This window comes from Acanthaster planci, linkage group LG01 (genome assembly GCF_054643075.1).
Source record: "Acanthaster planci isolate LZ-2023a linkage group LG01, COTS_SCS, whole genome shotgun sequence".
Lineage (NCBI taxonomy): Eukaryota > Metazoa > Echinodermata > Asteroidea > Valvatida > Acanthasteridae > Acanthaster > Acanthaster planci.
This window is the reverse complement of record NC_141777.1, coordinates 35,109,644-35,137,640: the sequence shown is the minus strand read 5'-3', so window position 1 is coordinate 35,137,640 and position 27,997 is coordinate 35,109,644. Positions and strand designations below refer to the sequence as shown.

The 27,997-nt window shown below is 40.7% G+C and overlaps 3 protein-coding genes and 1 long non-coding RNA gene across 5 annotated transcripts in view; 2 read left to right on the top strand and 2 right to left on the bottom strand.

Annotated features, from left to right (window-relative positions):
* Positions 1-12: 12 nt before the first annotated feature.
* LOC110979624 (carboxypeptidase B-like) lies at positions 13-9,187 on the bottom strand. The gene is made up of 10 exons (XM_022235603.2): positions 9,083-9,187; positions 8,417-8,498; positions 7,660-7,881; positions 7,103-7,204; positions 5,977-6,078; positions 5,312-5,422; positions 4,642-4,732; positions 3,621-3,838; positions 2,746-2,830; positions 13-1,049 (listed from the first exon to the last, which is right to left on the bottom strand). Exons 1-10 carry the CDS (start codon positions 9,151-9,153, stop codon positions 856-858), a joined length of 1,278 nt encoding a protein of 425 aa, XP_022091295.1. The 5' UTR covers positions 9,154-9,187; the 3' UTR covers positions 13-855.
* On the top strand, positions 1,955-6,260 carry LOC147800696 (uncharacterized). The gene is made up of 2 exons (XR_015423613.1): positions 1,955-2,132; positions 5,293-6,260. It is a non-coding gene; the product is annotated as an uncharacterized LOC147800696 (long non-coding RNA).
* Positions 9,188-11,577: 2,390 nt separating the features above from the next.
* LOC110979630 (uncharacterized) overlaps positions 11,578-27,997 on the top strand; it is a 57,881-nt gene continuing 41,461 nt past the window's right edge. Inside the window, exon 1 of one of the 2 annotated variants that reach the window (XM_087130687.1) lies at positions 11,578-11,700. The gene's annotated coding sequence lies outside the window, so the exon portion shown is untranslated. Of the gene's footprint in view, positions 11,701-16,292; positions 16,417-27,997 lie in introns of those variants that run through there. The other variant, XM_087130731.1, reaches the window with a different exon arrangement.
* On the bottom strand, positions 12,579-26,212 carry LOC147800695 (uncharacterized). Its single transcript, XM_087130841.1, has 10 exons — positions 26,010-26,212; positions 23,466-23,589; positions 22,937-23,074; positions 21,096-21,212; positions 19,909-20,004; positions 19,206-19,226; positions 17,894-18,580; positions 16,189-16,265; positions 15,434-15,518; positions 12,579-15,111 (listed from the first exon to the last, which is right to left on the bottom strand). The coding sequence occupies exons 1-10, from the start codon at positions 26,091-26,093 to the stop codon at positions 15,050-15,052; spliced, it is 1,491 nt and encodes a 496-aa protein (XP_086986967.1). The 5' UTR covers positions 26,094-26,212; the 3' UTR covers positions 12,579-15,049.

The window sequence follows — 27,997 nt, the reverse complement described above, 5'->3', positions numbered from 1 at the left end:
TTTTGGGATTTATGTCCACTGAGACCGTTAGTGAGACGTGTGACAGTTTTTCACATTAAGGCTACACTCGCGCAAGTTGAAACTTGCCCAAAAAAGGCATTTACATGCATACCAGGCAAAAAGAGAGAAACTCCGCGACAGATTCCCGTCACCTTTTTACAATGATTCCCTACCTCTTCTGTAAGTCATGACAAAACCCTGTGGGACACATTTGTAGCTCTTCTGGTGCTACTTGAGAAATCACAAACCTTATTTTGTGTCATCCATCAATCTGAAAACATTCTCGGGGAAACTATAAGTGCTTTCTCAGATACCAATCATAATGAGATCATTTGTTTATGGTCCTTAATTTCTCCAGTAATAACTACAATTTTGTTGCTTCAAAATGAGACCCAGTATGCTGTGCGTTTCAAGCAATGAGTTTGGAAGAGGTTTTCCTACTGTTATTAAAACAATAATCTTCATGAACCATGACTGAAACATTGCCACATGGTGAACATTTACTAGTATTTGGCCATCATCAATTACCCTAACAGTAACTGGTACCCCACCTCCTTAAGCCTGGACGATTAGACGCAAAAGATGATTGTACAAAGATACTGAAGTTTCTTTTCTGAACTATTCTGCAAAGTGCGGCTTTCCGAGCCGATCAGCATGCATTTCGGAAATATTTTCTCTGGTGATAGCTGAAATTTTTATCCTCCTAATCCATAAAGTTCCACACAACGAATTTCTTTGTCTTGGCCCTTATTGTTGTAGCAATTTCGGCAACAACGTTAGTAACAATTGGGGAGGCTAATCAAGAAGGGCTTCAAATTTTTGATGCGGGACAGACAATTAGTCTCCATTCTGCAGTCACAACCCGTACTCGGCGACGAGGCTCCTGCCGAGTTCTTTGATGGCTTCGAACGTCTCCTCGGCCGTGGGTTGGATCTGAAACTCGGGCAGTAGGAACCCGTAGCGTCCCTCGTCGCGAAGCTCCACCACGTACGTGTACTTGGCGCCCAGGGTGCCGAAGCCCCAGTCCTCACTGGCACCCGATGCTGCGTCTAATATGCATGTAGACAAACGAGAACATCAGGGTAATTATCTATATCAGAGTTGTGACGGTAAAGCTTCTTGAGGAACTAATAAGCTGAGGAAATGTTTCACTGGTGAGCTGTAGACGTAGTTCATATGTAATTCATTGTCTCGTCTAGGGGGGGTTGACTGAAATAGGGGGCTGGGGACTGGGCTGGCTCCACACGACATTGGGGCGCTGTTTGTGATACAGATGTACACGTCTTATGTATGCTTATACTCATTAACTTTAAAAACTGCGTATTGAAAAGCTCCCCCGGGAACTATTGAATACATTTCTTTTGTTGGGAATTTCGAAAAATGCCTCAGAATTCGCCCTTTTACCCTCTCACCACGAAAACGTGGGAATGATTCAATACCTCATCCTACCTGCTCACAGAGTGGGGATATATTCCATCATCCTCCGGAATTTATGCCTCTGGTCCAATCCTGTATGCCTACTTCTGAGTCACTGCCTCTTCCGTACCTTGTCGTCTCCTGTTTTTGTCTTATACTTCTTGTCATATTTGTCGTCGATATCACCAAAATAATTCCTTCCTTTCACTTTTTGTTACATACGTTTGTTCTGTACAGTTTGTAGTGCTAGCTGTAAGACCCATTTATCTGCAAACAACAATTTTGGCTTCGCGGGGAGGATATAAAACTAATTTGATTTGGACGACGGCGCATTTGAAAAAGTAAACAAAAGACGCCTCACAATGCTCTCCTTTTTACACCAGCAAGCCATGCACAATACAGGTGTTTCATAATAGCGCGCCCCCAAGAGTTTTTAAAGCGTTGGCCAATCACAATGTGCAAAATCTGTGGACCCAATACGCGTATGGAATCGACAGATTTCGCGCATTGTTGTTGTCCAGAGGGTTGCAAACTCTTGGAGGCGCACTTTTGTGAATCGCCCGTATTTATGCCTCTGATCATATCCTATACGTTTACTTCCGAGACGACAAGGCACGGAAGAAGGAGGGACCATCTCAAAATTCTATTTTGTCAAACTATGCGAACTTTGTTTACATGGAACTCAGTTGCTACTCATGTCTTCAATCAGCGAGGCAGTAAGTTGTTTTGTTTATCTTGATTAATTTTCCCTTCTTTCCTAACATTGGACTGCTGTGCTCATTTTCCTGGACTACAGTGTGATCATGTGACATATTATATGTGACATGCGTGTGGCATGTGACATACACATATATGTAGTAGGATGGCTCTGTAGAGGTGCTGGTCACCTGTTCCATCTTGCCACTCATTGGCTTTTTAGACATACTTTTTTTTTGCATCCGTCATTTGTTTGTTGTTATGCCATGTCAATTGTTTTATGTACATGTTTTTAACTTCAATATGTTTTATTTTATAATGTATTTTATTTATGGTTTAATAGCCAGTGGAAAAGTGTAATAAAATAATAAATAAATAAAACATATGTGACATTCTGTGATTTGTCGACAGCAGTTTTTGGTGCATCGAATACAGAAGGCTAGATCTTCTGCATTATTATTAATTTTGTGTATACTTTATGTCCCTCATTTGTATGAATAAAAATAAAACAAACCAATGAAAATGAACCTTGTGCCCTCGTAAGTCAATTTTAGAGTCACATTTGCCCGAAGAGCTAGGGGTCTGGTTAAGTGATCATTTTGGTCCAGTGGGCTATCCTGTGGGTGTACCTACACATTGCCTTAGCCGAACCCCCGACGAGGTAAGACGTCCCGTAGAGATTAGCTAGAGAAGAGGTGGCCTTCCTCGCAACGGTGTCCTGTGAAAAGGAGCAAAATCATAAGTCGGTATTTCTCAGGTGAATGTATATGACTGAAATGCAAGCACTGTCTTGAACAGGAACGGTGAAATTATCAACCATCATTTTTTTCATTATAATGGTTTCAAATGGCTCCCTCTTATCAGTTTTTTTTGTTGTCGTTTGGTTTTTGAATTACTTTCTATTGACATAGGTCAGCCATACAGTTTAATTGTAGGCGAAAACACTCAAAAATACAACGTTTGGACAGCTCTTTACCTAAACAATTGGGATATCGTGATTTGCGTCACACAAAAGCAGCAACACGAACGAACACAGACAACAATGCAATCATAGATTCTGACTACCTGTGCTAATTATAAAGAAATGATACCAAACGTTTCTAGACCAGTATAAATTGTCAGCAAGCAGTCAATATATTCCAGTTATTGTGCACAGCAGGTGGACCAAAAATTTGCTGTGTTATGCACGTCGAAATCGTTTGCAATATTGCCATTTGCTTTGTGAAGTCGACAGGCGTCCCGAGTACATGTATTTCAATTCAGCAACTTTGAAGTTATCGGTATTGTCTGCTAATACTGATACACAAATCTATTTAAGTAAGTAAGGTTTCCAGTGAAATTTGGAGAATCAAAAATATCTCTGCATTTATTTTAAAAATTGCATTATGGAGAATAATCTTTATATTAATTCCACCCCTCCCCCATCTGTGGAATATCATTCGATACTTTAAGCGGATTGTATTTCGCAATTTAATGGTTCAACACAAGACAGTGAAGTCTCATCTCACCATATCGCCTGCCTCGGGTGGCAGAGGCACTAATGCAGAATAGCCCCATGGGTACAGCCAGTACTGACCGTAGGCGTGGACATCCATGTGCATATGGAACGGTTGACCGGCCGCCTTGAGGCCAAGGAGCCAGGTGGTCAGTCCGCTCAACTCTGGCTCTGACATGGGGCTCGGTCCATGGTAGGTTTCGTCACACTCGTTGCTGCTTGCACCCCGACCTGCATGTTTTATAGGGCAACCAATTTCAATCTCACTAAAAAACTGTATGTTCAGCTAAAAAAGTCTTGCTAAACACTCTCTTACTATCGCTTTGTACAATATCACACATGTATAGAGTGTTTATTAAGGTCTAGTGTTAAAGTCGAGTGTTTATATATAGTGTCTAGCATTTTAACACTGACGGTGAGGAATGTGACACGTAATGGGTTAGATTCTGTAAAGAAAAATTCAGAGGCCACAGCAAGATTGTGCTACAGTTGTTTTTAGAGAGAGAATCATCAACTTTTCAATATTTGGGATATACCCAAAAGGTCTAATTGCAAGGTATTTTAAGTTGTGTGCTACATACTGCACCCATGGCATTGATAGGTACCATGGAAGTAAATCCAGTGGGATGGGGGTATATATCCCCACCACACACTTTTGAGGGGGATGAGCTATTGAATCATCCCCCACACACTTTTGTAGCCAGCAACAAATTAAAGAATGTAAAAACAATTTCAGACTTCCATCGACTAAAATGTGTTCAATATCACTCAAAAATGGGAAAACAATTTAAAAAGCCATAAATATGCCCTTCTGAATATTTTCTTACATCAATATCATGAACATCGACCTCTATATAGAGCTACGTGGTATCACCCCCCTTAAAATTTCCAAGGCTGGGTAAGTCATTCCCCCACACCCACACACCTTTCCCCATCCCCTCCGATTGCCGGCACAGATGTACGCCACTGATAGGTACAGAGTGAATGGACAAAAGCTGACCAACACCTTACACGTGCACAGAAAACGTCATTACCTCCCCACTGATAGTCGTAGTTTCTATTGAGGTCCACCCCCATGCAACGCCTCTTGGAAGTTACTTGCCGATTCTTACGCCACATTCGGTCCTAAAACATTCACCAAGATAAATGACATCACCTTCCTTTTGTTTTGAAGAAAACTATAAAAACATTTTATTTAAACAACAGTCGGTACCGGGTACTTCTGAGTCACGACAATGGACGAATGCTTGGCAACTGCAGAATTACAAGAAGTCTGGCAAATAATAGCCACGATACGTAGCCAGGTGAAATCAAAATACAAATCATAAAATTCAACCCTATTCCACCTATAATCAGGAAAATCTACCGCTCCTATAGTTTACGTCAACAATAAAAATCATTCCACACTTTCAAGGCACATATACATGTGAGCTATGCATGGATTGGAACTTGCTAAGCTTGGCTCTGCGAACACAGGCGGTTCACAACAGTGCGTCTCCAAGAGTTGGCAATGCGTTGGCCAATCACAACGCGCGAAATCTGTCAACCCTTTCCAAACGCGAATCGGGTCGATTTCACGCATCGTGATTGGCCAACGCGTTGTAAACTCGTGGAGGCGCACTATTGTGAATCGCCCGTATTCTGACACATTTGATTCTTCTTTCTTCTTTCCTCTCATTTTATAGAGAAGTGATGCGAACTCACATTTGTCCAGGAGTACGAATAACCATCAACATTGAGGCAAGGAACAATGTACCAGTCGAAGGAATCCAACATGGCAGTCACGTCGGGATCGGAGCCGTAGCTCTCTGCCAGCTTTACAACAAAGTAATTTAAGTAGGTCTATTAGTTGGAAAAAGGAAACAAATTCCTTCGAAGAACAAAAATCACTTTGAATGCAACGGTATCTTAAATTCAGGTTCTAAATTCAAATTTAGAAAACAATGCAAGAAGTGTAGTCGCGACCAAAAGGTCTAATTTTAAGAAGTAGGTCCTAACCTGGATTCTGTGATTTTGTTGGTTGCCAAAGGTTGTGAAAACTTATGGAAAATGTTTGCAGAGCAGAGTTGTAACGAGTCACAATTTAAAAGTTTGAATATGTGCTGGTAAATATGTACTAGCCGATACACCAAAACAACACAAGAGTAAATCTTTGCAGTGTCGTATGTCACATATCGTTTCCATTTTCTTTTTTCAAATATACCCTTTTTTAGTTTAGCAATAAAAAAATCTCTTGTTGTGCACAAGTATGTTGTACACGACGTAATCGTACAGTTCCAGCTCGTTTGAAGTCAATTTTGAAGATAAACGGTTTTATAAATGCTTGAAGAAAACGCTGATGAAATCTGCAACAACTTATTCTCATGCACCTTTTTAGCCACGTTGACCATAGTAGCCGGCGAGATCCATTCCCTGGCGTGGATACCGCCTTGCATGAAGGCCCCTGGTTTACCAGAACTCTTTCTTCCTAACTGAATGCACATGATAAGCAAAACAGGATTGCTGAGAAGGCTGAAGCTATCAACCCTTTGCACTGAGAGGGCTGAAGCTATGGACCCTTTGTACTGAGTGGGCTGGAGCTATAGTGTTTTGCTGAGTTGAAATAAAAGCTGAATAATAAAGCTCCACTATATAGCGACTTTAGCTACTTGAACTTGTTCCTATATGTGCAATGCAGTTATTTTAACTGTGAATGTTGTAACGCATATCACAAATCCGTTTTTACCTACATATTTGCCAACTCTAGACTGAAGATGTATACAGCAGAGTTGGGAGCAAGTTTTTGAAGTCCAAGTTAAATCACAAGACAAAAACTGATAGTTACAAGTCAAGTAACGAGTCACAAAAATAGCGACTCGAGTCCGACTCGTCAAGTGACTCGAATCTACTACTCTGGTATATAGGGTATTTGATTACGGGTTTTGCCCTTACCCCGCGTATATTCATAAACAATATACTCAGTACTTGCCCGAGAGCTCGTGAAAAAGTCACCAGCTTAATAGGGTGGGACTCTAACCAACGACCTCCTGCTTACTAGTGCAGACGACCACTGAGCTTGCCGGGGTCGGCTGGCCGGTCCGAGTAGCAGCGTAAAGTAGATGTACTTTGCGTCGACACAAAGTACATCTTGAAAAATTAAATATCAAAAGTAATGAAAGTGAAATGGAAAATTTGGTCATTGCCACAAAAAGAGAATCTTCATACTTCCCAAAATATTGAAGAAAAATTAAAAGAGCCATTTTGTAGCGCCATAGGAGAAGGAAGATTTGGAGATTTTTTCACTTTCCTCCTTCCAAAAGGTGTGTATAAAAGTCCCCCGATCTGGCTTTGAGTCTGAAAAAACCCTAAAGATTGCTTAGAAATTCTAAAATCCTTCCAGAGAAGAAATCGCCCTCCTCCCAAGATGGGGCTCTTAACCTGCCCTTGTATTCTTGGATATATTGCAGTTGGGGGCGATTTTTAATGTACAAACGTCAGCACTATGCAAATAAGTACCTTAATCGCCTTTATGTCCCTTCCTTCTACGGACCGCGTGACCACTATTTCCTCTGCAATGTTGCTGTACTCAGAAACAAAGTTAGTCACCCACTGCATCAACTGTACGTAACAGAGAACAAACAATTAAGTTTGGATTTGACCTACTTCTTAGCTAGTCATAGGCTATGAAAAATCACTGTTTACGTTTCCTTGAAATCAATACATTGGAGGAACAAATTGTAAGGAAGAACAACACTTTAGCAGATTAAAAAATATCTTTTCTGTGTCACTGTCCAGGTTATTCCTCTGTAAATTTTCTAAATGGGGCATTTTGGGGCTTGATTTGAGTCGTTTGTTGCATTTTTATGTCTTCTGCTGTAATTTGCTTTTACAATCAAGGCGCCCAGAAGATCTAGTGTCCTCATCACACCCTGCGTTCGAAAATAGGCTAAGGGCTATTCATTTGCAATGTACTTATGGGGAGCATTCGGCTAGCGGCTACATTCTCATCCCATAGACACCCGTGCTACTGCTCGCCACAGCCGAGACATCGAACCCCAACGGTATACATGTACCTCTTCGTAAGTGTGATACGTGTTGTAGTCGAACCCACTGACAGCACGGACACCAGCTGAGGATTTCATGGACTCTTCGATCAACTTCTGGACGTCTTCGATGTGGACACTGAACCCAATACCGCGGCTTTCAAGCAGTTCTCTGAGTTCAGTCTGGTACCGTGGCGGCACCATGACGTCCAGTGGCTGGTTAACGGAGTGAGACATCCTCCAGAAATCGAGCTAAATTCAAACAGATAAAAAAATCATGCAATACCCAATTATTTTTTAACTGGGAAGACTGATATCAAAGTCCTACCTACATTTTAAACTGTGAGCCAAAGCAGAACCATTTTCGTTGGTAACCATAACACGCAGCACGTGAAGTCACCCTTTGAACGATTGAAAATGGCGTTCCCATTTATTTTCAAATTCGCCCAAAACCATTTACAACGAAAAATCTTTTTACAATGTAAATGTTAAATCAACCATGGGTGTTGTTTTATGAGAATATACCCTGAAGAATTCCATGACTGTTCTGAGCGAAGAGGGGCCAGCATGCTAAACGGCCTTGCTGTTCTTTCGAATATCGCAAGTGATTTGCTGCTATTCATTGCTACTACCTTGCCGTACAAGAAGTTTTTCTCGGCTAAAAGATCACTGGCGGCCGAAAAATGCATAATTGGGTATGGGGTTGCCTAAACCGTTTTCTAATTCCTTTGAACGATTGAACATCTGTCTCTGGTAAGGGAAATTTGGGTGTCAGTTGATTTGTGACCTTGGAAACGAACGTCTCTTCGAAATGTTCCATCCATTGCATCTGATCTTCTGATCGTGGTACGATCCGCAAGACTTCGTACCTGAAAATGACAAAGCATTCATATATTGTGAAGGTTTCCTTTTTAGTTTATTCGAAAGTCAACAAAGCATAACAGATTTCATTTGGAAAATGTGGAATACCAGCCAGAAAATATTGAAATGGAAGAAATGGAATGCCAACATGAGTAAATGAACAGAACGGTTTCCGGGGGCACTACACTGATGCAAAATAATTGTTACTGTTTCTCAGTCTATTATATGAATCATTAAAGTAATTACTATTTTATGTGAAACCTGGAATTTCAAATGAAAAAATGAACAACACGGAGGGTGTACGCATATTTTTCCTACCTATGCACTGTTTCGAATCGGAATTCAACAATAATCGATCGTTGTGCATTGTGGCAAAACAATCATAACTTGTTACCAAATTTTCACTATGATTCCTTGTATTCCGAAAGTGTGTCATAGTCAATTAAATTAAAGTCGCTTGTGGCATCTTTTGTACATGCAGTAGACAGTTTTTGTGAAATGCAGAGGCAAGATTTTTGTACTTGTATTTATGTGTGCCGTGAATTGCCGCGGTGAAGCTGCAAAACAAAACAGTAATCACTCTAGATCTTACCCGTCATATCGGACTTGGCTCGGGGTGCTGGCAGACAGCGTAATAAGGGCTAAAATGAGTAGCGCATGCATGGCTGTGAGAAAATAGGTGTTTGAGAGCCCCCGAAAGAGGTTGCTTCTGCTTTATATCTGAGCATTAAGAGGATTATGACGTATGCGCAAAATATCTTTTATCCCCGTACAGAATGTAGTTTACATTGTACTACAGAATCACCGGATTCCGGAGGGGTGCTCGTTTAAATGATGCCAGTTTATGGTCAAATATATACTGTTTATCCCATTTCCCTAATTCCCCAAGTCACCCCTAAATGCCGATTAGTTGGACCATTCAGATTCTTTCCAATGCCAAACCCAGACTGAGCCCTGTGTGTCCTTATTATAGATACGACTTGGAGTGCATCGAATCTGTATACATTTTCTGCACGTGCTGCATCTACAACTTACACGTCTCCTAGCCACGTGGTAAGTTACTAGTTTTCACTCTCTTGCTCCAGAAATTGTTCACTGCTTGATTTAAATACAAAAGTATTAAATTCGCTGGTGCATAGCGACAAAGGTTGGCGGTATTTACGAATTAGTTTTGTGACTGGTTCCTTCCTTTTTTGTGCAGGCAACATCAGCTGATGTTCAAGTATTCTTCGTCAATTAGCAAGATTCTGAATTTTCAGACCCAAAGTTTTTACCTGAGTGTCGCCCCGAGAACACCCATTTTATATATAACATAATCAGTTAAGACCATCTTGATGGCGTATATTCCGTACTAAACTAGAAAATAAGTCCTAGATAACGTAGCCGATACACTGATACACGCGGGAAACGTCTCACCTGCCTGCATCTATAATGCAGAAAATAATTCACAGAAAACGAGGCCACATATCATACGAGCAAAAACCTGCCCTATTTCCTCCGTACGCATAGATTTGGTGCTGAAAAGCTGCATTTAAGCGATGAAATACAGAAATTTCACCTCGCTTATCTGAATGTGAACCATTTCAGGCTGACTTTCATTCAGCCTGACGCACACTGGTAGGTCTACGGTTGAAATCATTTCAGCAGATTTCCTGTCGAAAATAACTGGACCACCCCATGCAATAAGTCACGTTATGCGAACAAGCATAAGTCGTTTATTCAATCGAGGAGGGTCTAGGTTTGACTGAGATCTTGCAGAGAATCGATGACGCGATGGAGGACCGATTGACGAAAATAGAACAGCTTTACAGTACCAGTCTATACAAGGACTGTTCTTCCAGCTTCGTCTGATAACCAGCTGTCACTAATACACCAGTGGAACACGCAAGAGCTCCACTTTTGCTGGGTTCTTAATCTCATAATCTTGTTACGTACAAAACAAGCAACAATGTTAATTAAACCCCTTTTTTCCTACTAATTAATCGGACTACATGACTATGCGGCTGTCAATGAGTAAAGCATGCAGTGGGAACTTATGAGGGCGATATATATTTCCTGTGGATGGTACTGGCTTCATCTCAGAAGACTTTGCACAGCATCAGGTTTAGAGTTATTAGGCATGTGCCAATGACTACAGTTATTGAAAGCCGTGATTTGAGATAAAGCGTTTTTACGTCCACAAGGCCCGTCCTCGTGTCGCTGGCAGGGTAAAAACATACACGATTGCTTTGTCCCGTATCGCTCAGGCGTAGAGGGCGCAGGCGATAATGACCGGCCACATCACTGAAGGCAGCAACTGTTTTATATTACCAACAAATCCGAAAGTAAAACTGGGACTCCCTGATGCCTAAAACATTTCTTCCTCAAAGAAAGCAGCGACATTAAAATTATTTAGCTCCGGGAAATAATGAATCTGTAGGAAAGTGTATGAAGGCCGACTACCTGACGACCTACGTAGACGCGTGTTGTTTCTAGCCATACTTTCGTTGTCAATAAAATTGGGCACGCCCTGCTACAGAGCACGTCTTAATTTGGTTCCCCGACCTCTGTTGTAAATCCCGAAGCCACCATCGTCTTAAATATCCGTCGTTGTCTTCTATAGCATGACGTAAAATAAATAGGATGGAGAGCATGCAAGACCTTCCAGCTTTGGCAAAGGAGAAAGGAGCAAGGCAGTGCCGTTTCATCTTTAAAATACCCATGGGGATCAGTGTAGTTGGTAAATCCATCATGAGCGAAAAGAAAGCATAACGTTTCGAATCTAAGATATGCAGGTACAGTGCAGTACAAAAGATGGCTTGGACCGTATATGGCACTCTGCAGCAATAGTCCCATGTCGTAATAGTTACGGCCTAACTATCAATGAAAGTAGAGACGTCACGGCTTGGAACAGGAACCAACCAGTTTCGATAGGCAACACACCACACAACGTGTCCGGAAGTTTAATCAATAATTACGACTCAGGCCACAACATCGGGTGAGATTTAAATCAGGATAGGAATAGAAAAAGGCAGTGGTTAACAGCCTCGGGACAGCCAATAAATGCAGAAATCTCAGGGTAGGAGCCCAGCAGTGCTTGGTTAAAGTCTCCGATGTGGAATGTTGTATTTATGGCCGGAAAAGCTGCACGAAAGTCGGACGAAACGAGGCAGGAGGCTTTGGACATGCGAGTCTGCAGAAGAGTGCTGGGCTGGGAAAGCCGAAAAGTGGGTGAGTGAGGAAGTGAAGGAGCCTTATCACCATGGTATTGCTATTGTTAATCAAAAGAAGAAATATCTCAAAGCAATGTAACTTTAAACGAAGACATGAAAGTCTCCGAGTGGATGCCAACAGCCAATGTAAGAGAAATTCTGTTCAGATTTTCTCAGTCCCCTGTGCCTTCAAGAACGAGTACTTGACAAAAACTCAAACCAGTCTTGAAAAATAGTGCACTTTCAAATGAAGACGAATCAATTATTTTCCGCCGATCCATTATAATGCATGGATATAAAATACCGTAATTGCTTTCATTGTCCAAAGCAAACGCGAAAAAATGATTAGGTATTTAGGGGCATTACGCAATAAGAAATTTCAGAATTACTGTAGTTACTTCAAAAATTTTTAAAGAAAATTCAAATTGAAAAAAAATTCAAATTGCATGAATTAAAGATTTTCATGAAGTCAATGATACCTCAGAGACATGTACATGTCCACGGGAGTTTCCTGTTAACCGCTTCAAAAAAAAACTGCTTTATGTTGCACAATTTCAAATAGACGTGGGTGTTATATTACAATGGTGATGTCATACAGTTGTTTGCATAAGGTGCACAGATTCCAAGATAAGGTGACTTACATTAGTAATTCTCAGTTCCTCAAGGTGTAGGGTGAAAATTACACTTGATGTAACTCTTACTGGGACCATGCAATACACGTATTTTACCACAACCCTTATTTAAATTGAACCTGTGCGTTTCAATTAGCCTTATTTTCAATCGCTACCTTTCTGCGCCCTTTTGAGTTTGGACTAATGCAACTTCATAAGCAAATTAGCGATGTTATCTGTGGCAGTGGACCTCAATGTAAAAACTGTGCATACAAAACTGCTGGAATTTTGAAAACTTTGTTGTCATAAATTTAATAAGCCAAAGAGCGACCTTTTCGCAGAAGGTTTTCAAAAAGCAAATTTGGGGTTCCAATTCTGAACACGAAAACGTGATCTGAACAATGTCTGATCTGATGAACAACACAGCAACAGTGCCCTCACTTGACTGGGGAAGTTTGGACAAAATTTAACTTTTAAGAATGTGCACATTTCAACACACTTAACTGCATCTGTCACGGCAGCACCCACACCATCTATGACAGCTGGTGCTACATACAAATGTTTTCTAATCCATCTGAGCTTGGTGGTCGAACATCTGCACTTGTAAGCTGCAGGTCAGGGGTTCGACCCCACCAACGTAAAGCTTTTTTACTTCTCAAAAAGCACCAAGTAAACAGGGCTTTAAAGATTATCACTGTGAAGGCCATATCCAAAGTTAAAATTCACAACCCACACAGTAACTTCAAAGACTGGCCTTAGGTATTAGGTTTCCAGTGACTAAAACACATTCTTGACCACAGAACTCAATACGCGCGTTTCACAATAGTGCGCCTCCAAGAGACTGCAACGCGCTAGCCATTCATAATGCACGAAATCTATACCCTATGCACGTTTGGACAGATTTCGCGCATTGTGATTAGCCAACACGTTGCAAACTCTTCGGGGCTCACTATTGTGAATCGCCCGCATTATATAGCCATATAAACCAGCTTTAATACAAGTCATGCATTATTTCCTAAATGCGCTGTTAAACGAATTTCAGATCTTTATTACAGCAAGTTGACTACCTCCTAAAGTGAATTTCACACATGTACAAATACAGGATTTTTCAATGCGCAAGACAAATGGACGATTTCTGGTGTTCTTTGCTGTTGTCACATAAAAACCTTGTATTCGTGATCCTGAAGTAGGTTTGTGATTACCCAAAACCTATCGAGTACAAGTCTTTCTCTACTTAAAATGAAGTAAGCATTTACTGAGATGAAATCTACTGTATGCTAACTAAGGAGGCACTAACATATCTTTGGCTGGCACAAGATCAAATGAAGGATCATTTCTGCAGAAAATGTACTCGTTAAAAAACTCTTCTCTGCATGCAAGCAATGCAAAAACTCCCACAGTATGATTCTGCTTTTAAACTGTTGCCTGTTTACAAAGCATGGCATTAACAAATGCTCAGGCTTTTGTTGTCAGGGAAGGTCTCAGGGCAAACCAGGTAAAAAAATTGGGAACGTCAAGAAACGCATACTACTATCAGCTGTAAAATTCGCCGGTTTGCACTTGTGAGGGAAAAATTCACAGATATTGGATAGAATGCTGATGATAAATATGCATTTTCTGCGTGACTTCAAATTTCATATTTTTCACAAAAAAGTGGCACGTCACAAATCTTCGCCATTCCATATTTACTCATAACTAATTAATGACAATAACCGAGTCATACTGAATTATACCTTATTTTGACAAACTTATTAATGAGTAATTTCATATAAAACAATCTACTTGTGCATTCGGCTGAAAGAAAAATGTGCTCCATTCAAAGTAACTCCTCTTCAAGTTTTGGGCAACAGGGCTTTTCAAACAATATACAAACATCAACTTAAATATGTACAACTCAGCTTTCAGAGACATCCTAAATGACCTGTGATTTCCTACTTTTTTTGACCAAAAAACGTCTCCCAAATTTATTTTGCAAAACCCCACTCATTACAATACAGCAAAAATATCTCAACCATTTTGTTACACATCACTGAAATGTGCCTAAACTAAGAACAAGAAACAGTTTGCTTTCCAGCTGGTGAACTCATGAGTTCTTTAGTTCACAATGGTGAAAGTTTTAGCACTGGTGAGAGCAACACCTCTACTTTATACAGTGACTGATGTCCCTTTGAAGTTAAAGTACACAAGACTGTTCCCATTTCCCACACGATGAAGTATTTCGGAAAATTGAGGAAGTTTTGTGTCAAGTATGACAGGGTTTAGGTTCAGGTAGCCACAATACCGTTTCGACTCTTTAGCACCATTCAGGGGAAAAAAAGGATGTGGTTTGGGACAAGCAGTGCACAAGGTATGTGTATTAGAAATGAATGCATCATCAGAAATTGGGCACTTTCATTATTGCACCTTAGCAGCAGCAGCTTGATTTTTGACAATGTAGACTTGACACATTTCAGTATATGAACTGCATACATGCTTCCACTTGGCTCTAGTGGGTGGGTCACGCAGTGCCTTCCACAAAGTTACACAGTGGCCATGATTCAACAGGCTGAAAGTACCTATAGTTCGACGTGGACACCTGAAATTCCTTTCTCAGCCAAAATTCACTTTTTGTCCTACTGTCCTGGCCCTAGTACTTTACAATGAGTCAGCTGAATTGGGCAAGATCAGGCTGTGTAAGATAGACATTTGCTCTGCATTGGATCTGAATGAGTAACTGTCTTCCATCAGGTGTACATCCCCTGTGGTAAGATGGAGATCTTAAGAGGGAGGCTCTTCTGATTTTTCTTTCTCCTCTGGTTCACTGCGTTCATTTTGATCACCTGTGTGACACAAATAGTTAAACCAACATCTGTTTTTAAGAAGGATGCATATTATGTATTATGCACAAATCATTTATTTGTCATCTGATTACGCCAGGTATTAGTTGAATCGTTATTTTACAGAATTTCTTTGAATCAGAACAAAATATATGACCACTGAAGCCAACCACAAATAACGTTATCCTGTACTGCACTGTTACTTTCGAAGATAAATGCCGAGTCAGAAAATGAATCAATGTAATTCTGTCTGTGCACAGCCTCAAGTATTGTCTGTGGGTTGGCTGTGATAGAATAGCCTAACCTTACAGACTGGAGGCATTACCATTGAGAGGGAAAAACTTGGGAAGCTGTTCTTCATAGATCTCCACGTCGCTGTCCAGAAATAGGCAGAAGACTACACGCTCAATCTGTCAATGCAGGAAACACCATTTGGATTTTCTCTCAAATCTGAGCTATTATCAATTGGCTGTGGCTGAATGCAAATGTAGCACACTTGTCCACAGATGTTGGAAGCGGTCATTAGCCACTGGCTTTTTATGTCATACACAACCTTTGGAAGCAGTCACTAGCCACTGGCTTTTATGTCATACACAACCTTTGGAAGCAGTCACTAGCCACTGGCTTTTATGTCATACACAACCTTTGGAAGCAGTCACTAGCTACTGGCTTTTATGTCACACACAACCTTTGGAAGCAGTCACTAGCCACTGGCTTTTTATGTCATACACAAACTTCGGGAGCAGTCTTTAGCCTCTGACCTTTGTGTCAAACAAAACCCGAGACACTATATCCTGTGATAGCCCTGTAAGCTTTTATAAGGCTACATAAACAATTCTTGACACAAAGTCAAATTCAGATGAGATGTATGTATCATAATGTAGGCTCTTTCAGGGTGTCAAACGTTTTGGACCAAAAACGTCAAGACTGATCCATTTCCCTTTTTATTTGTTTTTATTTACTTACCTTTTATTCATTATAACTCCCAATATCCTATCAATAAGGCAAATCCCCATTCCCCTCTCTGTTTCCTGGTGTCTGCGAACTACAGGACTAAGGGAACAAAACAAAGTCACTCACATCACTTTTATCATTGGTTTCCAACCATTTCTGGACAGTTTCTAGAGCCACGTGGGCCGCATCCTCTTGTGGGTAACCTACAGAATGGAATCAACACAGTTTCACAAACAGTTCAGGATGAAGAGGATCCGTGTACTCCAACCTAGAGAGTACCATAGTGAAGACACCACTCTCGTTTTGCCTACAACTTGTATCGGCGGCCAAAGTTTGCTGAAATATCACCTTTAGGTTGGTTTTCCACTTCACGTCAAATTCATTCAAAATGGACATTTGTCCCATTAATTTTACAAAGGGGTGCATTTTCATTTAGTATTTAGTAGTTTGTGTATTATCTTTTGATGTTCTGGTAGCTGTGTGGGGTTTACAGACACTTTGTAAATTATTCTCTTTTGCACGGACAGCCAACTTAGCTTTGGCAGCCCCTTGTAGGAAAAACATGACAACGGTGTCAAAAGAGCAGACCCTGTATGTCATGTGCACAAAGGTATTAGCACGAGAACCAGTGCATAAACCAACGCACTTGCGTACTCCATTTGTTTGCACTACACTTTCCAGTTCAAATGACATCTCCCATACTCCACAGAAGTACATGTAGCCCAGTGGCCTATTGGGTTTTCCTCATCAACCACCATCAAGTTTGAAAAGTAGCCAACAAGTTTAACATCTTGGGAGCTATTTGTACATTCTTGAGCATTTCATATTACTCAACAATATCTTTAAAAAAAAGCTGTTCTTGAAAGAGTAAAATTGCTTTCAATTTCTATGAAAATAAATCTACATACACCTCTTAGAAGCCCAGGCTTGAACAAGGCCTGAACTAAATATAGGCAGGTCCGAAGTGGGTCCTAAACCCCATACTAAGGCTTTGCCCCTCACTCCTCTATTGAAATTTTTATTTTCAGTCCCCATCAAGTTTAAAATTTAGGACTTGGAAAATAGGGCTGTACCGAAAATCCTAATATCCAAATATTCGATCGGTTTACCGAATATGATTTTTACTGAATTTAAATATTCAAATGTAAAATTCATGAAAAGGGAAAATGTTCTTTTGTTTTAAATGAGAAAAACCGCACTGTGGAGGCTTGTTTCAAGTAGATTTAAATGAAAAGAAACAGAATAATATATCTTATGACTCAAAAAGTAAATTATTCATTAAAAAAATTTAAAGGGAACAAATTAAATCTTGCTAAATCGTGCCTGGAGATAGTCCTAGAAGTGAGTAGCTATTATAGCGATTATAATGTACAATTGGCTTGTTCATCAATAATCTTCCAGTCAGTACAATAGAATATTCAGACCTTCAAAAATGAAGGTTGAATATTGGAACAGTGAATTTTTCAAATTGACTCAACCCTATTGGAAAATGCTAAGGATTGTAAAAATTTTGTACTTGGTGACTGAAATTCCAACTTCAAGTTGTTTACAATTCAAGACCATTCACTTTTATGCTTTGATGCAAAACCAAACTTTATTTGATGTACAATTTATGAGTTATCATGTTAAATTAATCATTTCAAAATTCCTGTATCACAACAGTTCAAAACACTTCAGAATCTCTACAGCTAAAAACCAAGCAGTGATAAAGAAAGACGATTCCATGAAAATCATGGATAAAGAATTATTTTTCTCAAAGCCCCTTGGCACATTTTCCCAACACATCTTGATTTAAAGAAACTTGGGGCATGTTAAATTGAGATGAACTTACCAAAAATTCCAGTTGATATGCAAGGAAAGGCAATGGACTGAATGAGAGGCTCAGGAGGAACTATTGCAGCCTCTTGGAGATGCCTCTCAGGTTTAGACTCTAGCGCACCCCTGCTTTCTACGGCCGCCTCCTCAGGATGTCTCGTGGGTTGGGACTCTTCAATATTCCTACTCTCCGCTCCAACATCTACTCCTTCCCTCCTCGACACATTCCCTCCATCTTTGTCAATGACTTTAGTGGCTTCTTTCTCAGTGTCTGTCTCTGTAGCTTTTGGGTTGGTTGCGTTACCATCTTCAACGTCCCCCTGACCTTCGTCCTTCTGCTCATGTTTCCTCACCTTTGCTCCATCACTCTCATCAGGGACGCCGCCCTGTCTTTCCTCCTTGAGGCGTTCATCTCCTTTGGTGCTCATCTCTACAGCCTTTCTTTCCTTTTCCGCTTCTCCCTTTTCTGCTTCTGCTCCTCTGCATCCCTCTTCTTCTTCCCCTTCTTTTTTGGTCTGGGTGGAGTTTGCCGCCTTCATCTCCAGTCTGGCCAGGTTCTCCTGCCTCTGTCTCTGTTTGTTGTTGTGCTGCTGGGCCTTCTCCAGGCAGGTCAAGTAGCAGCTCTCCAGGAACTGTCTTGATTCCTTGGGCACACCGTCTCTGCCGCAAGACCGAACAATGGGCCCAACAGTGTGGATGACATCTGAAATTTAAAAAATACAAACTCTGGACCCACTGGAATGAAGAGTCAATTATTCCTCAAGCACGACTACAGTCTGGATAATTTAAGCTATTACAACTTCTGGTTGTAAGCAAGCCCATTGACTCTTTGAAACTTTTATCAGTTTAACCCTAACCCTCCTCAATCCTCCAACAGGTGAAGGATTGAGGAGGGTTAGGGTTAAGTAACGTTAATTAATGTACATGTATGGCCTAATTTGGCAAAAAGTCAGGCACTTTTGGCATGTTTGGACAGTCCATCCAAGTCCATCACAAGTCGTCCAATCCTAAGCCAACTCACAAACTATTCAAATGACTGTGACGTAAGCATTCTTTTGTCATTGTTCGCCCCGTCGCTTATGACTGGTCTTGTTAACGGACTTGTGATGGACTCAACTATAACGCTGCTTCTAAGCACCATGGGAAAAGCGAGTGTTCCAGTACTAAGTTATTTTGCCTGTGAGTCAAATTCCATCTTGGTAAATGTAAACTTACCTCAACTAAATAAATGCAACAAGAGGAAGAAAAATAACGGACTTAATTACACGATACTGGATCAATCTCATATCAAACTATCCATCAACAACCACGTCACCATTTGTACTTACATCTTGCTGGAAGCAGATATCCTGAGAAGAAAGAAAACCACAGAAAAAAAGTTGAAAAAAGGGCACATTAAAATATGAAAGGATCGGCAGCGTATGGAAGCAAAGGTAGCCAGGCTGCAGATAACCATGGTCGAGATTAGTGTGCATCTACGGGAGATGAAAGGACATTTAGGGTGTTCACTGAACAAACACTGCGAGAGAAAAATTTATATCATTTTTGCTTGTCCTTGTATATTCCTGCTACCTGGCCCGATGTTCAACAGTATATCTACGATGAAAAAGTTAATGCTCTTTTGATATAAATACCTTCTGTTACCTTCCATGAAGTCAGCTTAATTTAACTGGCCATGGCAAAATTGCAAGCCTGGTGACAGTGGCTAATTCCAGGTCAGGTCAGCAACACCCAGCAGGACCAACCTGTTAAATGACTTTGCAGGGCTACAGCTGTATTAATAGCCAACTGCAACTTACAAAAGGCAATTTTGCTCAGTACCTTTCCAGCCTCAAAATCTGCCACAGTACAATGTACAGGAAACTACTGATACATTCTTTGCACATCATCCGAGATTCTCCCCCAATCCTGCAAAGTCCTCTGAACCTTCCCAGTAGCTTTTGGAACAAATCTTGAGGGGAGGGAGAAAGGGGTAGGCATGATCATAAGTAGAGGCGAGAGAAAACCTCAAGAAGGATGGTGTGACTATACCTGCAGATATCTTGGCATCCCCTGTATCACATCCGTCTAAAATCTTACATTCCTGCAGCAGTTTATTCCCTGCCATCCTGTGGATGGCACCATCAACTGTTCAAAGGCAAAAAAAACATTCTCCAGTCAAGAATGACTGGCAGTAATTTTCTGAATGATCAACTTGTACCTTAATCTCTATCCTAAGAATATCTTGTAAATTGCTGATTTTTTGTGGGGGGGAGATTCTTGGGGGTGCGTGTTTCCATTCCACCCTTGTTTAAAACCAAAATGCAGTGTTATCTCCACAGTGCTCCCTAAACAACACTGGAATGCCCAGTGCACATGTACATGTAAATCCACTCCATGTGGGAACAAGAGATGGGTGTGCTTTCACACAGCAACGGTGGTCGTTTGGTGGGAAATCACCACTCATATGCAGAAGTTAATGCACGTCTAGCATAGGACATGCCGAGCATGCCCAGTATCTAATTTGTGATGTAAATAAATTGCCCCCGAATTTCAATGGGCACTCAAATGAAATGATTTTCTTTTCTTTCCCGTTAGGGAGTAGATAATGGAACAAAAGCATACAAGCTTGCAATAAAGTACAAAAACCATCTCTCACAAAGTCGGGAGGCAACTTGGGCAAGACACATCCAGACTAAAGACTCGTCTTTTTCTTCTTGGCATTATTAACATCCCCAATCAAAACAAAAACAATGTAAAACGAAAAGCATGTAGTTAGAAAAAAAAATAGGTCTCCAAATAAAAGTCTCCTGATGTATCGGTGACCAATATATCATTATCCTGATGAATACACTTCAAGGAAAAAGGACATCATAACTCCCTAGGCCCTTGCACCAAAAAGCAGTACTGAACCCCAACAAACTCCAACTGCTACTAAGTAGTCAATGTAGTAAAAGGACCAAACCTGACAAACTCCAACGGGCTACATACTAGGAACAGTACATAACAGGGTCAATACTGTTGAATTCTGATTGGTTTGGTTGACTACTGAGTATTCTCAAATCTAATTCCAGCACCAAGAGCACTGCCTACTCAAAAAGCTCCTCATTAATGGCAGGAGGGTTGTACATATGTACAAGTTACTGTTGACAAAACATCAAGGGTCAGTCACTTTGTATGATTGCTGACACAGGGCTTTTGCTATTACTGTGCTTGGATCGATCTATAACAAAACAAACCTCCACCGCCGCCCAGAAGGGACCTGTTGGCAGCATTGACTATGGCATCCACATCCAATTTGGTTATATCTCCTTGCCATATGGACACCTTACTCCCCAGGCCAAGTCCCTTGGACTCTGCATTACAAACAAAGAATGTCTCACAATGATGAGCAATGGATTTCCCAGTAACATACCAGCATGGACAAGGACTATTCTTGCCCGAAACTTTCAAACTCGTGTTTCAGCCTACAAGCCGAAAGGCAGAGTGGGGGGAAAAAAGTGAATGCATCTGCATTGCAATCCATTATGTTCAGAAAATTGTGATTGATAGAAGCTACCAGTCATCGCCTGTCGCACTGGCAAGACATGTATTTCATCTTAAAATGAGGTGACAGTTTCTTCCTCTATCCTATTTGTTTTCCCCTTTCCTCTATTTTGTGAAGCACAGTCATGCATGTGATTGATTGTACGGTGCAGTCGATGGATGCAAAATGCATACAAAAGAAGGGAGAAATTCATATTTTTTAATGACAAAAATCACATTCTTTAGGTTTATTTCAAAGGGATTCCAGGCTGTTAAAAACAGCTGATACGACCAACACCAAGGTATAGAATTCTTGCAAGAGCAATTCTGATGTCATTTTATGTCATGTCATGATACAGTAGGGTTCCCGCTGACAGATGCCATTGTCTCCAAATAGTGAAATTTATAAACTCTGGCTTAAGTTTAACTGACAACAAGGAAAGAGAATCCCCCTAAATTTGGCTGTTATTGAAAATTTGGCATCTGGAACACTGAAACAGTATGCACTATGCATAATCTATTACATTTGTTACAAACGATTTGGTACAAATGGGATCAACCTGTACCAGCAGTCTTGACCATGGGCATAAATTAAAAGTTGTCAAGTGTCAAGAAAGCAATCATTAGATTGATTTGCACCCAATTGTGTTATCCACAAGGTAAAGTTTCTACCAGCAATGAGCGTTTACCCCAAAGGAAGTCTGGCCAACGAACTACATGTATCACACTCATTCGGAAAACTGGATGGGTTTATCAAAGTTGGTGTTAATTGCTGGTACTATGAGTCACCATCTCTTACAATCCTAGTGTTACAATGCAGGAAATGATCTTTCTTTAATTTCCAAATCACACAGGCTCTGCTGGAAATAAAAAGACATCATGCTAATTCAGTTAGCGATGCATTTTGTCCACAGGACAGCATGCACGACATGTACATATACCTGTACATGTATGTCTGCTTACCAACCAACAGGGAAAGGTGAATAGGGGATTGAAACAAAGCGTCCTTGTAACTTCTTGTGTCTTCCTCGCAAAGCCTCAAGCACAAACCACTCTGGTTCTTAGTAAATGTACACACTTTTACAAATCAAATCAAATACACACTTTTACAAATCAAATCAAATCGAATCAAATTAATTACAAATCAACGTTCAAATATTACAGTGGCCGGGGGTAAAGAGCCACAATTACATTACACTCCACATCATAGGTTTTGACTCTCTTACTGATGTAGTCTGATTACACTTTCCATGATGTTTCATGATAGAGTGCATACCTTTATGCAATGGGCAGGACTCACAGAACAAGTTAGTTGCGCAGCTAGATGATCCTCAATTTTACAAAAATCAGAACACTCCACGTGTTTCATATTTTAACAACTCAGGTGAAAAAAAATTCACAGGTACAAGACAAAGATACAGTACCTATTATTTGTCTCACACATTGCACACTTTCATGAAACGTGTCACAAAATTCATACAATAAGGTGTGGCATGGTGTGAATGTCATTTTTTCCTCTTAACACATTTGTTTACATTTGCAATTCAAATCTTACTCTTAGCTGGTTGTCTCTCTAACTCATTCTGGGTTGCATAGTCAGGCCAGGTGGGTATATCCTCTACACTGGTGACTGTAGAAAGTTTCCATCTTGCCTCCTTGGCCTTTTCCTCCAATGACTTGCGCAGGTACTCCTCTGAGAAAAAAAAATAGACAGGGGAGTCATGCTAAAAGTATATGTAGCTCATAACAGCTAGCAAAAAGGCTGAAATTTAAAAAGTTTACATAATTTTACATAGGAAAGGGACACACAAAAAATGAAAATTCGAGTGGAATTCTAACAGAAACAGCTGAAATGAGCTGAAAAGCTGAATTTTCACACCCCTGACTGAAGAGTTAAACCTGGACCAGGAGTGTCCTCTTGTGGTTCCGATTAGTTCTTGGTGGGCAAAAACTACAAGCAAGTCCTTGTCTACAAAATCTCAGAGTTTCAATTCCTGGGGGTCTTATCAGAAATGTGACATTAAACATGATGGATCATCTCGCAAATTCTTGAAATGAAAAAAGCCAACAAGTTGCCAGCTTACCTCTGTTTTTTCTTACAGCATACAACGGATGACCAGAAGTTTTGAACTTCTGTAGAAGAGGCATTGGAATATCATCTTGATCAATTCCTTGTGATGTCATTGTCACAGGGATGCTTCTGGAAACCTAGTGATTCATGTATGATCAAGAAACAAAACCTAACAGTAAAATACCCAGTTGTGAACAAAGATTGAAGTATAAGTAAAAAAAAAATTGTTGTTAACCAGTTCTGCATTTTTTCCTTAATAAAGCTGACACGATGCCCACAAATAAGTCTTGAATATAAATAAACAATTTCCAGTTTCCTTTCAATTTCACCATCAGAGGGTCCATATATATTTATTTATTTTATTTTATTTGCTCGACAGATCGCTTGATAACTGAGCAACTAAGTTACACCTGTATGTATCTCTTCTTATGAGTTGATCAAGTTCATATAAAACAGAGTGACCACACAGCCTAGTGCAGTAAATCCCCCAGAATCACAGAAAGGCCAATGTGCTGTGCTGGGGTTGAACCACCTGGAGCTCCCTTTTTTATTTATTTTTCTCCTCCAAAAAGTCAAAAGGATGTTCGGAAAGAGTTCCATAAACAGATATCACCCTGTGCACAAACCTACACGTATGGGACTGGCCTGGAAACTTTTTTGTGTTTTCTAAGTAAATGCTTCAACATTTTCCTTTCAAAATTTGACATTTTAGGACATGTTATCACTGCAAGTGAATATGATCAAGTGATGTCCATATACGGAATTCTTATCTGATGTTCTTTGTCAGTTCCTACATCTAATAGGATACTTCTGTCTTTTCAAAATTCTAATTCATGGCTCTGGACTAGGAAGGTTTTTAAGGGAAGTAAGCCTTAACTTTGAAATTACACTAGGTCTGAATTCAATCTTGAGAATACAAAGTCCAAGTTGTGATGATAATGTAAATACTGATAGGCCTATGGATCCTGACTAACAGCAGGCTAAGTAAGATCATTTGTCAGGGCATACATGTATGTACGGTAGCGTGTAATTCCAGAATTGTAAGGTTTTACCTAGCCCCACACATAGGGCTGTAGTGGCTCCCTTTTACGATCTGTCTCTTATCTGTCACCACCACAGCCCTACTTCAAGACATGTCTTAAATGCCTCAGTGCAGGATTGTCACAAACTTTGAATCCTAATATCTTCCAAAATGAGAATGAATTGACAATTTTAATTACACCAGCATAATCCTCAGAGTTTGGACTTTTATATGAGCACCATAAGCTTTCCCAAACCATATATGAATGGCGCCTTGAAAAACCGGGCCTGTGATATTTATATGCTGACCATGGGCGGCGCCATTTTGGAAAACAAAAGCAGCGCTTCTTGCGTTGGGAAGCCAAGCCATCCGACAAGTGCCGTAGATACATAATTCATGTTGTTACAGTATTGCTTAGTAATAAGTTGTGCATACACTTTACTAGTGTATAGTACGCCCACAGCACGTGTGTGGAGCGTGATACAGTTACAAGCATATTAATGTTATTCAAATTTAATTTCACGGGTTCCTTGTTCGTCTCTCACGCAAGGTGTGATGGGGAACCAGTTTTGTATGGTAAAACCTATACCAGAGCGCCTGTCGGGTGCCTTGAAATCCGACACAAGAAGGACTGCTTTCGTTTTTTAAAATGGTGCCGCCCATGGTCAGCACATAAATGCCACAAGCCCGGTTTTCAAGGTGCCATACATCAGAAAATATACGGTTTTAGCAAGCTTTAGGGTGCTTATATAAAAGTCCAAACTCTGAAGAATACGCCGGTGTATTAAAGTAAATTTGTTGATTCATTCTCATTCAAAGTTTGTGACAATCCTGCAGTTTGGATTTCAGGCATTTAAGACATGCCTTGAAGTAGGGCTGTGGTGGTGACAGAAAAGAGACAGATTGTAAAAGAGAGCCACTACAGCCCTACGTGTGGGGCTAGGTTTTCACCTGCAGCTTTGGAAATATTGTCAGGTTATAAAACCTTTGGGAAGAGTTCCATACACGGTCGCCAGTACTTATTCCCTACAGTGACCCATTAGCCTTCAGAAAGCAATACATGGAGGGGAAAACCAATACAAGTCGTTTACTTAGAAAAAATTTTTCAGACCAGTCTCATAGGTTTGTGTACGAGATGTCAAGTGGCATCCGCTCTGTCCAAGCCTTAAAGCCACGAAAGCTACACACCCAGAACTGTCATGACTGTGTGATTCGTCATAGGCCAATTTGTTGTTTGCTGCACTCAGTTCTGGAGGCAGGGTAGGTAAAGGCCTCACGCAAGACGCTTGAGAAACTAATAAGGATCTAGGCCTATATATCGACTGTCGACTGAGTACCCCCCGAATTGTGAGGTTCGTCGTCCACAGTTTGGGGAGTATCAATTGAGCATGCCGAGACAATCGTCTTATGTCGAAATAAGACGTCTTACAGGTTTAGGCCTGTGACAACTAGATTAACATGTACTGTACAATCACTGACAATCCTAGAACAAACCGCATCGGCCGCGATTACTATAAAGAAGACAATTTCCCTTACTTTCTGCGGCTGTAAAAGAGACCAAGGGCTCCACCTTGCACTCCTTGCACTACTAACAACACTGTTATAGTATGCTTTGAACATTTACTTCACCACGACGTAGAAACATAAAATGAGAAAACTACCACCATGGCATAACCACGACGGAGAGCACTACACTACTGTACGATCAGCGCATCACTCGTCACGACAACCCACAATTACAATAACAACCCGGTACGTACCGGCCCGGGCATACAACTTGGAATGAGGCTCATCCGAAAGTTATGGCTGCGGCTTTTTATAACTTAATGAACCCGGTTGCAGCGGCTTCAGCCACTTCCTATATTAGTTATTCTCAGTCACAACCAGTCGATTGGGGATATGGCCTAACTCGGGCTGTGTGCCAAATGATTTCCTGCCCTTTTCTACATAACAACTATGCTTGGATGCAAAAGGGCATCACATAATTGCATCAACAATGCAGTTTCTTTCAATTGCTTATTTACTAAATTGCTAATTAAAATCACTGAAAATGCTTGTCAGTGGTTGTAACGTCTGTGCTCTGCAGAATGAAGGTGGAAATGATTGGGGCGGAAAAGAACGAAAGAAATTGACATTCTTTTCAGTAACTTTATGGTCTTTCTGAGGGGTCAGGCTAAAAGTTAGAGCCTGAATACGTTTGGGGGAGGAACGGAAGTTAAAGAAAAATGCCTCTTTCTGGTTGTTAAAAAAATTGCTTTTGTTCCTTTTGTGGATGGGGTGTGGATGTCGCCCTGGATCCGCCACTGCACAAATGGCATGAACTGCAAAGGGTCTGACAGTACAGAAACCTTGTCCAGCCAAAAATTGATTAATCACGCTAAAAGTTTTTAAATGTAGGCTACTTTATGTTCTTAGATTTGTTGACAAAAGATTATCAGGTAATTATTGTAAACTTTAACGAAAGGTAATTCATTTCTCTTAATTCATTCACTCGTCTACGCAGTTTTAATGTAATTTTAAAAATTGGAACAGGTACACGTGTCTTGCTTATGCTGGTCCAACTGTTCAGGGCGTCAACACTTGCGCCAAGCTTGGCGTATCTGTTATAAAAGACACGCGCTCGTATGCAAAGCTTGCACGAAGTACAACGGGTGACACTCAGACTAAATGTGGTCAGTGGACGCAGGAAAAAAATGAAAAGGGAACAGAATCAACGGCGGTGGAACGATTTTCAAGGGGGGGAGTTCTGAGACCATCGGGCATCAACCATTAATAGGCCGATCCATTAAGCCCCATTAGAGGCACTAGCCCCGCCCCTTAAATTGACTTAACTGAACAAGTACCATAAATCTCTAAGTGAATTTAAAGTGTTGGGAGGTGTGGCATTTTTCTCTTGGTATGAGAGGATGAATGAGATAAGTAATCCTGCATCAACCACTGACCTCCTACATGTTAAAAATGGGGAGAGGTGAAAAAAGAGAACTGAGAAGAAAAAAAACCTGAAGCAGAGGACTAATTGGAGGGCAGGCTCTTGGGATGGACATCGCTTTTGTAAGAAGTAATATGTCCTACACATTGATGGGACATATTTAAGTTAGGCTAGCCTATACGGTTTGCGGCCTATACGTGGGGCCTGAATACACTGACAGTGATCTCCCCCTACCAATGTAGTACACCAGGGGCGTAAATCCCGGGGGTGGGGTGTATACCCCCCCCCCACTATTGGGGGGCTATTGAATCCCCTACACATTTTTGTCATGAGCGAAAAAAATAAGAAATTAATCGGATTGTGAAGACTTTTTAGGATTTCAAAAAACTAAGATATTTGCAACATTACTAAAAGGGGAACCATTTTATAAAGCCGTATATGCGATTCTGCGTGAATTTAGTACAAATTACAGATGTACATCTTTATCATGAACATCGCCCCTGTACAGTGTATATTGTGTAGTCCCCGCCCCTTTTCAAATTTCCATTGCCAGGCAAGACATCCCCCACCTTTCCCTCCCCCACCCCCATTTCTA

What these genes read in the sequence shown, in the direction of transcription:
- LOC110979624 (XM_022235603.2), bottom strand. Translation starts at nt 9,153, where the DNA reads ATGCATGCGCTACTCATTTTAGCCCTTATTACGCTGTCTGCCAGCACC. An exon ending in GGGACATAAAGGCGATTAAG is followed by an intron (nt 6,079 to 7,102) that starts GTACTTATTTGC and finishes ATGTGCATTCAG; the next exon opens with TTAGGAAGAAAGAGTTCTGG. An exon ending in CACCCGAGGCAGGCGATATG is followed by an intron (nt 2,831 to 3,620) that starts GTGAGATGAGAC and finishes TCCTTTTCACAG; the next exon opens with GACACCGTTGCGAGGAAGGC.
- LOC147800695 (XM_087130841.1), bottom strand. Translation starts at nt 26,093, where the DNA reads ATGTTCAAAGCATACTATAACAGTGTTGTTAGTAGTGCAAGGAGTGCA. An exon ending in CTCTTTTACAGCCGCAGAAA is followed by an intron (nt 23,590 to 26,009) that starts GTAAGGGAAATT and finishes ATGAATCACTAG; the next exon opens with GTTTCCAGAAGCATCCCTGT. An exon ending in CAAGTTTTTCCCTCTCAATG is followed by an intron (nt 15,112 to 15,433) that starts GTAATGCCTCCA and finishes TGTGTCACACAG; the next exon opens with GTGATCAAAATGAACGCAGT.